Genomic DNA, 12,082 nt, shown 5'->3' with positions numbered 1-12,082 from the left:
CTTAGACTCATACAGATAATTTACGTAAGTCAGCTAGAAAGTCATTTGGAAAGAAAATTAACTATGAATTGAAAACTCAATAAAGTACTCCAAGAAGTAAACCTAAAATGAAGGATACAAGAAACTAAAACTTGGGATATGACTTTTAATTTTTCGTTTACAATGCAAATAGAAAAATCAATAATTACAATACTAGCCGTAAGTATAGATTTTTTTTTTTAATTAAGGAACATAAATCAAGATCAAACTATTACTACCTACTGGACATAATGAAAATTTTAAATCCAAAGCAATGATGAAATATATAAACATAAAACATGTTTACAGTCACACAATGAAGAAAGTATTTTTCTATTTACACACCTAGATATATTACTAAGTATATATAAAATAACTAGAACTTCCTCCTCCAAAAACAAACAAAAAAAAATCACTGAAATAAAAGCAACTAAAACTTAAAGATGAGAAACAGATAAACATTGGGCGATAAGAAAAGGAAAAGCCCGCTTTCTTATCATGGTAATTTTTTTAATGAAAAGCTAAAACAGTATCTTCTGAGTTAGAAAGATTTCTTTTAGCCTATAAAAGAACTAGACGTACTTTTAAATTTAAGGAGGAATGATGGATGCCCAGGAGAGAAAAGTACAAGTTGACAGAAACAAATTAAATCAAGGAGAGAAGAAAAAAGGGGAAAACTAAGAGGAGGAAAAGAGTAAAAGGAAATGGGGATGTGCACGAAGAGGAGGGAAGGAGAAGCAAAATTAAAAGCTGGCTTGTATATTTTTTAGAAAGTATTACCTTCTTGAAGACCAGGATGTATCACCTGCTTATGCCGCAAGGTCTTCAAATCTTCTATCAGTTCCTTTTCCAACTGGGAAATTCTTGCTCTGCAAACTACTCAGAAAACAATGATAAAATAAGTTACTGTCCACTAGAGAAGAATGAACATTACATCTGTCACTTCTACAGCCAATATCTCTCTTTTTATAGTGTTACATAATACCTGCGTCGTTTGTCGTTGGTGTCTGAAGACTAGAGGGTTCTTCTGTTGTCCCATCAACTGCATGAATGTCCAGAGCTTCCTGTATTAAAAAAAAAGCAAATCATATAAAAGTTTAAAAATAAACCAGAAACATTTCTTTTTGATACTTTTGATATTTATTTTCTAAATATTCCACATTAGCATCATTTTAATAATCAGAAAGGGAAGATGAGAACAAAAATATAAACATTGTATGCTGCAGTTTAATGGCCTACAACTGCCCTTATGCAAATCTGCATACTGGTTTTTTAGAGCCATGTAAAGATAGTTACGCAGCAATTAATGAGGGGGAGAAAGACCAGAGAGAGAATTCAACCTCTGCACAGTCAGAAAGGCTAGATAAAGACATAAAAACCTAAAAGAAGCTAATCCTACAGACTGAGTAAAAGATGTACAAGGCAGAATTAATCAGACTACTAATACTTGGTTCTCCAATGGCACGCTGTTATTCCTGGTAAGAATCAGGATAGGGTGTCCCTAAACAGTACATTTTTCATGTATTTATCTTTTTAAAGTCCCCAGTGATGAAAATACCACTGACTGCCAAAGATTTTAAAAATTCATGAAGTGAGATTGAAGCAAACAATGTTTTAAATCTATTCCAATAAAATGTTCCAGTTAACTAAACCAACCATTTTGGAGATACCCCCCCCATCCCAGGAACACCCTCACAAATGTATGCATGCACAAAAAGTAACTATCAGCCACAATACAATTCAAGAACAACTTTTGACCACTGAAAGAATGCTGAATGTCACTCTTACCTTCGATTCAAAGGAAACAAACAGAACACCATCCACATCTTCCAAATCAGGCTTCACATCTGGGAAGGTACTCCCTGGGCCCAGTGGAGTGCTCCTTGTAGAAGTTAAAGATTTTCCTGTGTTTTTAGGTGGTCGCCCTGCCTTAGAGAGTTTCAATTTTCGTGGCCTTCCTCTTTTTCCAGGGACAGTTGGAGAGGCATTCTGACTAACATTCACAACCTTAGAGGACGCTGAAATCTTAAGCATAGTTGTTCTCTTTCTGCCCAAGTCCTCTTTTCCTAAAAACGAGTCCCCTGCTGAACTCTTGGAACAGTCAAGTATTCTTTCTGCGGCATTGCTGTCAGATAGATCAGGATATTTCCACTGATGTTCTTTAAGTGAGGGATATTTGTGCACCACTCTGAGATCTGGTGAATGTTTTCTAAGATCGTTTTCGGATTCCTTGCCTAAACAGAAGCCTGTCTCACTGTTATTGTCAATGTATGCAGGCAAGTAGTCTAACTCTGTCAACATAGATTTATCCTTCCGAGATGGGGAAAGCATGTTATCAGGGAGTTCAGAAATCTTCACTGTGCTTTTGGTGACAGCACAAGGCTCCAAATAAACTACCGGCATCTTTCCAGCATCTAATTTGAACATTTTAGCTTTAGCCACACCTGATGGACTGTTGGGTAGCCACTTAGAAGACTGATGGTCAGCTTCCAGGTTATCAACTTTATTGTGCCTCTTTAGCTGTTTCTCCAGGATAGGATCATCATCACTATTTGAGTAGACATCTGTTTCCTCATCTGTCTCTTCCTGTTTCACAGTGACCCCTTCTGGGCACTCACCAAGTTCATATTCATAATCATCTAGGGGCTCCTCTTTAATGACAACATTGAAGCTTCCATTAGGATCTAATGATGAGGCTACATGGGCGCTGTCTTCAAAATTGTTGGCTACAAGACTGGAGAAACAGGGAAAGGAAGGGTAAAAAGGGCAATGCTATGCATAAATAACACTCAGGAGGGGAATAAATTATTAGACCCTAAACAACACATCAGATTTCATGAATCATTGCTCAAAAACACTCTGTAACATAACAAGGTGCTCAAAAGCAGTATATAAACATCAGATTTTTACATTTTCTGTCAATTTCTCATACGAAGTATTTCTTTTAACAAGTGATCCACTTAGCACTAAATCAAACAGCAAACTATAACATATATTCCTAACAGTATTTTTCAAATGAACTTTTAGAAAGATGGCACTCACCAATAAAGCAAAATGTCCATTACAAGAACTATAATAAATGTTATGAAGAAGCTTTCGAACTACAACCTGATGTTTTCCCCTTCTTTTTTAGTTGGTATAAAATTCATAACATACAACATAAAATTTTAATCATGTTAGGAAGCACAAAGCAGTGGTTTGTTTTGTTTCTACGTTTGCAATATGTTCACAAAGTTGTTGCTGGGTAAATTTCCACTTTAAAATTGAAAAACTCAGGGCCTCCCTTGTGGCTAGAGGTTAAAAGTCTCAGCGCTATCACCGCTAAGGCCTGAGTTCCATCCCTGGCCAGGGAGCTAACCCATATAAGATGCAGCAGGCCTCTCCTGTCTCGCCTGCTGCTCCCTTTAGCAGTATATTTCAGTAAATCTGCTTGTTCTGCTCCCTACCCTGTCTCTGGTAAATCCTCTCACCTTCACCACCCCCGTACCTATGGCCTACACCCCAGTTCTTCTATGCAAAAATTGTAAAGACCCCAGCATAGTTCTTCCAAAAGGAAACAGTAGAGCAACTGAAGGCAAACACATACAACCCAGGTAAACTTAGTATTAATAACTCATTTTAGTTTCTCTAGTCTCCCAATTAACCACTGAAAACATATAAGCTGTACCAATGTACTTTCAGAATAGATGTGTTAGAAGTACTCACTAAAATGATTAAAGTCATTGTCTTTATAAAATTTTCATGTAACTAAAATATGTACAAATATTCATTACATTAACGTGTATTTACTGGTTCTTTGTACCACTTGCTTACTTGAAAGTCCTTCAGTGACAGACTTCCAGTTAGAATGTGGGAAAACCACATCACTTCCGCCATAACAAGGAAAACATTGGATATATTTAACACTCTATTTTTCTTTAAAGCCTTTGAAGACCTCTGGATGCAAGCTAAATCTAAATGAACTGAATTGCAGAGAAGTAGCTTTCCTTGGGTGACCATAGATTGCTATGGCTTTCAACCCTGAGTTGAAGCTTTTATACTCCCTGAAGCACAAACAAGCAGAGAAAAAATCAGCTATAGGCAAAGGATCTTTGCTGGGACACACACACACTTCTCATGTGTAAATATGGGCAGATTAGAATCTGGAGCACCCACAACAGAAAACTATTAGTCTATGCCCCCAACATATGATCCTCCAGGGGACTTGTGCATAATAAGCAGGAGAGATGCAGGAAGCTTGGCCTGAAAACATATTTTGTAGTCTCCCAGCACTTAGATCTCCTTTGAGAGAGGAGCCCAATTCCACCCTTAACACATCTGAAACTCAAGGAGAGTTAAAATTTACTGAAGTAACTTACACAGACCGTGGGGGGGGGGGGGGGGGGAATGGGGAATGGTGGAGAAGAGTGTCAGAGATTAGTGAGGCATCGTCAAATAATCTAACATATTAGTAAAATCAAATAATCTAACATATTAATACATGTGCTTTCTAAAAAGGCAGGAGATAGGAAAAACACTTAAAGAGAAAATGAACTTAAAAGTGAAAGATTTTTAACTCACAGATCCAAGAAACTCAGCAAACACCAAAGAGAACAAACATAAAGCCACAGCTAGAAACATGAAGATCAGGCTGCTAAAAATTAACGATCGAGGGCCTCCCCAGTGGTGTAGCGGTTGAATGCTGGCTTGAGAAGCTGCCCGCAGCCTCTGCAGCGCCAGTTTGATCCCTGGCTGCTCCCCGGCCACCGGAGGAGGGTCCCACCTGGCGCGCAGACCTCTCCTGCCGCCCGCTGCTCCCCTCAGCAGTGTACTTCATCCGTCTGCCTGCTCTGCTCCCCGCTCTGGCTCTGAATTCTCTCACCCTCCCGCGCTTCTGACTGTACCCAGTGCTTGTATAAATAAATAAATAAATCTTTAAAAAAAAAATTAACCATCGGAGAAGACCCTGAAAAGTAGCAGAGGAAAAGCGTTACAGGGCAACCCCAATGTGAAATGGGTGGGCCTGACTGTGATTCCTCACCTGCACGCTTAAAAGGGACTTAGAATGAGACTCAACTGCAGGCACACACGAAAAGGTTAACAGAGGGTTTATTTACAAAAAGGGGAAATGAAGAAATGAGTAACTCAATGAGATAAATTGGTAAATGTGTCCTACCAGTTCTGCTGAGCTGGGACCCCAATAGCATGCTGAAAACTGACTAAAAACCAAGGGTCCCCCAAGATCCACATGTCTGGTTATATACCAAGCCTGGCTACTTAATTCCACCCTCAGTTCCCAGGAATCCTCCCTTCAGTGGTGATGATATCATGGGATTTGTAGTCCTTGGTGTCTTGGATCTCTCTGGTCTGGGGTGGGAGTAGGGTCCATAAAACCTCTGTGGAGTTTGTTCAGGACATCCTCTCCCCGCCCCCAAAAAAGACATATTACACTGGCAAAACAGTAAGAATAACAGGCTAACTACTCACTGGGGAACAATGTAAATCAGAAGACAATCAAAGGAAACCCATCATAAAGCATTCAAAGTCCATTGAGCATTCTAGACCTGGCATGTCTTCAGAACTGAAGGTATTTTCATTTGGCTGAGAAAATTCAGACTGCACAAAAAATATTATAAGATCAGGAAAAAAGACGTTAGCTCTCATCACTACTATTCAATTGTACAGAGGTTCTACCAGAATGATCTGACATGAAAAAGAAATGAAAGACATTCAGACTGAAAAAGTAGTAAATTTTCTATTATGATTTCATATATAGGAGAAAACCACTGAACTAAACAATGAGTTCAGCAAGATTTCAGGATCCAAGATCAGTATACAGACAAAATAAACAAAACTGTATTTCTGCACATATGAAATTACAAAAATTAAAGAAAGAAGATAATTCCATTAAAAATAGCATCAGCAAGAATAAAAAATACTTAGGAATAAATTTAACCAAAGAGAGTAAAAACTTGTATGCAGAAAATGAAACACCTTGTTGAAAGAAAACTAAAGAACTAAACAAAAGGATAAATATAGCCATTGTTTATGTGCTGTAAGACTTAATATTGGTGAAACAGCAATAGTACCTGAAAGAGATCTATAGATTCACCACCTGGGATTTTTTGTGGAAATTAATAATGTGATCCTACAATTCACATGGAAATGCAAGCAACCCCAAAACATCCAAAACAATCTTTAAAAAATAGAAAAATATTCTGAGGGATCATACTGCCCAATTTCAAAACTTACTACAAAAGCTATAGTAATCAAAACAGTGATACTGACATAAGGCTAAACATACAAATCAGCTGAAAAGAAATTCCAAATCCAGCGATAAGGACCTATTTATATTAATTGATTTTCAATTACCAACAATGCCAAGATAATTCAATGGGGAAAGAATGGATTTATTAATATCCAGCTTTTCCCACACAATATTCATAACAACATTAATCATACTAGTCAAAAAGTGGAAACATCCTTAATGTCCATGAACTGATGAATGGGTAAATAAAATATGATGTGATACAGCCATACAATCCAATATTATTCAATAATAAAAGGAATGAAGAGCAGATACATGAAACAACATGAATTCCGAGAATACGATGCTAAGTAAATAAAGCCAAGCACAAAAGTCCACATATTACATGATTCCATTTACATGCAGTATCAAAAATAAATCCATCAAGATTAGTGGCTGCATATGGTTAGGGCAGCACTGAGGTCTGGCTGAGGGAAAACAAGGAGTACTGGTCGTGGGGACAGAGTTATGTTGAGGGTGATGAAAAACTCCTAAAAATGACCGTGTTCATGGCTATGTAATTCTGAGTATACTAAAACCTCTTAAGTGTACACTATGAAAGAATGAGTTTTCTGGCAGTGAATTATATCTCAATTTTGCAAAAGTTAAGGAAATATGAAGGAAGTTCTTCAGAATCACAGGACACAAATCAATATGAAAATGGTTCCAAGAGTGAATGAAAAGCCCCAGGAAAAAAAAACACATTTGAGTAAATATAAAAATATATTTTTATGTATTTCTTTGAAATGACTACTATTTAAAGCAAAATGTTTTGAGGTTTACAGCAGAGGTAGTCACAAATAGACATGAACTATAGGGAAATTAGTAGTTAATGTATTGTTGCAATATTAACTCAATTCACTTGATAAGGATGCATCTGTAATTGCTTTCATAAGGATATGAACTGAACTGTGTCCCTCCCAAAGTCCTAAGTTGAACCCCTAGCTCCCAATATGACTGTACATGCAACCAAGATCTTGAGGAGCTAATTAAGACTAAATAAGATCATAAGGGTGGTCCGCCCCATTCTAGGTGAGGACACAGTTAGAAGACAGCTGGTCTTTAAGTGAGGATGAGAGCTTGCAACAAATAAACCTTATCAAAACTATTATCTTGGACTTTCCAGCCTCCAAAACCGTGAGTAAATTTTTGTTGGTTAAGCTACACAGTCTATGGTATTTTGTTATGACAACCTGAACACATTAATAAAACCAATTTTAAAAATCACAGATGTATAAACTTAAAAGCCAATAGGCAATATAAAAGGAATTTTAAAAACAACTGAAATGAAAACATGAAGGATAATCAAAGAACAGATAAGAGAAACAACAAAGAGCAAGATGAAACATTTAAAATACTTAAAATCCAGCCCTATCAGTAATATTAAATGTAATCAATAAAACAGTCCTATTAAAAGTGGATAAAGAAAGGTCCTGAGTAAGGAGGGGGCCCAAAGGACTATGGTGGAGGGCGATCAGTGCCTTGGTGATGGGTGTGGTGTGGTAACATATATCTTAAGAGGTCTGACCCTATACCTCTGAATCAAAAACGGTGTCGTGCTGCTACCTCAATAAAAAATACAGTGAAAAAAATAAACTGAAAGTAGACATTAGAAAAAGAAAAAAGGGATCTCCTCAGTGGCAGAGCCGGTTGAGTGCAGCGCTGTGAAGCTGTCTGCAGCCTCTGTAGAGCGGGTTCAATTCCCGGCTGGCCAGGGAGATTTCCACATGGCGCAGCAGATCTCTCCTGTCTTGCCCACTGCTCCCCTCAGCAGTGTATTTCGACAGTCTGCCTGTTCTGCTCCCCGCTGTCTCTGGTAAATCCTCTCACCCTCTCACGCCTCTGGCCTGTACCTCAGTTCTTGTATAAAGAAAAATCTTTAAAAAAAAAAAAAAAAAGTAAGTAAAAAGTCCCCACTCGAAGCTAAGAACACAATTTAAATCTGAGAACACAGAAAGTAAAAGGCAGTATGGGCCTCCCCGGTGGCACAGCAGTTGAGCGCTGGGTTGCGAAGCTGCCTGCAGCCTCTGCAGCGCCGGTTCGATCCCCGGCTGCTTCCCGGCCACCGGAGGAGGGTCCCGCATGGCGCGCAGACCTCTCCTGCCGCCCACTGCTCCCCTCAGCAGTGTACTTCGGTCCTTCTGCCTGCTCTGCTCCCTACTCTGGCTCTGGTGAATTCTCTCGCCCTCCCGCGCTTCTGACTGTACCCAGTGCTTGCATAAATAAATAAAATAAATAAATAAAGATAAATCTTAAAAAAAAAAAAGAATATGCTTTTAAAAAAAAAAAGGCAGTATAAAGATAATCCATGCAAACAGAAAATCATCAAGAAAGCCAACGTGGCTCAATAATATAAAGCAGACTTTTAAACATCAGAGATATAAGAGGAACATTATAAAAATGTTATGGGTTCAATTTATCCAGAATACATAAAAATCCTAAATGTGAATGACTTTATGACACACCTTTTGAAATACCTGAAGCAAAAATTTATAGTACTTAAACAGAGAAACAGACAAATCCATAACTAAATGGGAGATTTTTAACACACACCTCTCTCAGTAACATAAAGTGTTACAGGCGGGTTTTGTCTTGATTCCCCCCCCCCAAGGCTGAATATTTATTTATTTATTTATTTATTTATTTATTTATTAAAGATTTCTTATTTATTTATTTGTTTGTTTATTTATTTATACAAGCACTGGGGTACAGTCGGAAGCACGGGAGGGTGAGAGAATTCACCAGAGCCAGAGTGGGGAGCAGAACAGGCAGAGTGATGAAATACACTGCTGAGGGGAGCAGCGGGCATGGCAGGAGAGGTCTGCGCGCCATGTGGGACCCTCGCCGGCAGCCGGGGATCGAACTGGCGCTGCAGAGGCTGCAGGCAGCTTTGCAGCCCAGTGCTCAACCGCTGCGCCACCAGGGGAGGCCCTATTTATTTATTTTTTAAATAATAAATTTTATTTTTATATTCCCCATACAATTGCAGCCCCCCCATTCTGACCCCAATCCCTCCCCTCCCGCCCCCGCCCCCCCTAAAAGTGTCTCTGGTTCATAGTTTTTTGTTGATTTTGATTTTCACTTTCTTATAGTTATTCATTTTCCTGGTTTGTCTTGATTTTAATTTTGCTCCTTTCCTTCCAGACTTGTCTGGTGGTTTCTGATCCTTTTCTGTGGGTCCCCACTGGAAGATGCTTTAGACTTGTGGCAGGCTTTGGGGCCTTGCTCTGGGCCAATCCCATTTGGATGGAGTTTTACCCACGAGGGGACGGGTAACATTGGGTGCTTGATTTAGAAACTATATTTTTTGCCTTTTCTGTATTGTTTCCTAATTGTATTAAAGTTCCTTCCCATTAAAGTCTCATATATTTTGTGTTAATGCGGCGGATGGCAGAACCCACTTAATAGAGGCAGGTTTGCAGGGTTTGGGCAGCCCCTCTCCCTGCCCTGTAACAAAAGGACCAAAAAAACAAAAACAAAGAAAAAAAAAGGAAAAAGGAAAGAAAGAAAATTCAGTAAGGAGACAGAATTGGACAACAATATCAAGCTTATCTGATAAGATTATATAGAACATTAATACAACAAATGTGTAATAATTTATATCTTTTACAAGTGTATAAGTATTAATCAAAGTAGTTCCTATGCTAGACAAGCAAAGTCAAGATAAATCTCTATTTCAAAATTTCTAGTTGCCTATTCTGACAAAAGAAACTACAAATCAGTAACTATCATAATTTGTGTAATGTACCTAGAACAATGAAATTTTAAATTCGTTTTAAATGTCTAAATAAAATAAACCTTTATATTGCCCTTTATAAACTCTAAAGTCAATTATTTTAATGGGGTAAAAACCTCTCTGTTAAGGGCCAAAAAGTAAAATTTCAGTCTTTGAAGTCCATATAGCCTGTTTTTGGCTATTCAACTCTGCCAGTAGAGCATAAAAAAAATTATACACAATCAACAAGCATAGCTGTATTCCAATAAACGGACACTGAAATCTGAACTTATGTAATTTTCACATGACAAAATATTACTCTTCCTTTGTTTATGCCAACCATAGAAAATACAAAAATCAATCTTAACTTGCAGGCCATACAAAAACAGACAAAGGGCTAGCTGTGGTCGATGGTCTTAATTTTCCACTCCCTGATCTAAAATTAGGTAAATTAAACAAAAAGCAAGTAGAAAAAAGAAAATAAAGATGAAGCAGGGAGAGGGGGGAAATCAATGAAATAGACAAAAGAGAAACTGAATTTGTGATTTGAAACGCCAACAACAAAAAAAGCTCCATGGCTTCCCTAATAAAGTCTATGAAATATTGAAAAATATCAAACTTGAACAAATTCAGAAAACAGAGACAAATGAAACACTTTACAACTTATTTGGAGAAAAGCAGCAATGACTACAACAACATTAAAAATGATATTATTATGACAAACAGTATTTATCCCAGTTACAGCAAGGCTAATGTCTAATCCCTGTCTCTAGCCTCAGCCCCCAATCAATCAATGCAACTACCAAATTAACAAGACAAAAAGGAGAAAAACACGGTATCTTAAAGGATGCAGGGAAAACATTTGATAACATTTAATAGTTTTTAACTATTTTTTAAAAACAGAAAAGTAGCACTAGACGGCAACTTTTTTCAATGTGATAAAGGGCATTACAAAAACCTACAACCAATAATCATAGTATCAAAAGAGAGCTACTGATAAAATTTTCTCTAACATCAGGAGATCTGAATGACCACTCTCAAAATTTAGTTTCAACATAGTACTGACAAGAACTCTTAAGCAATAAGACAAGGAGAGAACAGGTATAAAGTTTGGAAAGGAGGAAGTAAAACTTTGTTCACAGACAACATAAGTGCATAATGTCAAAAATGGTGAAGGAATTACAAATTAATAAATGAATTCAACAAAGATCTTCAGATGCAAGATCAATATATGGAAATCAATTTTATCTCTATATACAATCAAAAATTGGAGCCTTACTCTACGAGAGTCTAAGATTTATTGTATCTACTACTGTCTTCAGCAAACACTGTAGTATTGGCAAAGAAATAAATAAAAGAACAAAATTTGGTCCAAAAATAGATGACCCATAAATAGTCACTGATTTTCCAAGGCACCCGTGCATTTTAACTGAGAAAGTAAAGTTTTTTTTTTTTCCAATAAATGATGCCAGAGTACCTGGATATCTGCCCAGAAAAATATGAGCAGTGATAAACTCTCCTCCCCCCATGCCAAACAAAAACTAAGCCAAGCGGGCCTCCCTGGTGAGTCAGGGGTTAAAGTCTCAGCACTATGAAACTATCACCAGCTACTGCAGCATGAGTTTGATCCCCAGCCAGGCAGCTAACCCACATGGCACAGTAGGCCTCTCCTGTCTCACCCGCTGATCCCCTCAGCAGTATATTTCAGTCAGTCTGCCTGTTCTGTACCCCACTCTATCTCTGGTGAATCCTCTCACGCCCTGCATCTCTCGCCTGTACCCCAGCTCTTGTATGCATGAATAAATCTTTATAAATAAATAAATAAATAAATAATAAAAACTACACAACACAATATTAATGAAAGAAATTAAAGATGATTATTAAAAATAAAAAGCTACCTCATGTTCATGGAAGACAAAATATTTTAAGGTGATATAACACTAGCCCCCCCCCCCCAAACACACTGTCTTATCCAAATCCCAATGGTGCATTTTTGCAGTAGAAAAACTGATATTCAAATTTAAATGGGTCCAAAATTTAAATTTAAATTTAAATGTCTGAGG

At 37.7% G+C, this 12,082-nt stretch overlaps 1 protein-coding gene across 8 annotated transcripts in view; it reads right to left on the bottom strand.

The window, feature by feature from the left end:
* The window catches only part of MGA (MAX dimerization protein MGA), a gene marked incomplete at both ends in the record, with an annotated part of 80,310 nt that overhangs the window by 58,548 nt on the left and 9,680 nt on the right, over nucleotides 1–12,082 (bottom strand). For 4 of the 8 annotated variants that reach the window (XM_084239719.1, XM_084239715.1, XM_084239718.1 and 1 more), the window contains 3 exons: nucleotides 799–894; nucleotides 1,004–1,082; nucleotides 1,807–2,752. In XM_084239719.1, coding sequence (XP_084095845.1) covers nucleotides 799–894; nucleotides 1,004–1,082; nucleotides 1,807–2,752 — 1,121 coding nt within the window. Of the gene's footprint in view, nucleotides 1–798; nucleotides 895–996; nucleotides 1,083–1,806; nucleotides 2,753–12,082 lie in introns of all 8 variants that reach the window. The other 4 variants (XM_084239716.1, XM_084239717.1, XM_084239720.1 and 1 more) reach the window with 1 other exon arrangement.

The sequence above is a fragment of the Talpa europaea genome (genome assembly GCF_964194135.1).
Source record: "Talpa europaea genome assembly, chromosome: 8".
In the NCBI taxonomy this organism is placed as follows: domain Eukaryota; kingdom Metazoa; phylum Chordata; class Mammalia; order Eulipotyphla; family Talpidae; genus Talpa; species Talpa europaea.
The sequence above is the reverse complement of the archived record's forward strand: the minus strand, read 5'-3'. Positions and strand labels throughout refer to the sequence as shown.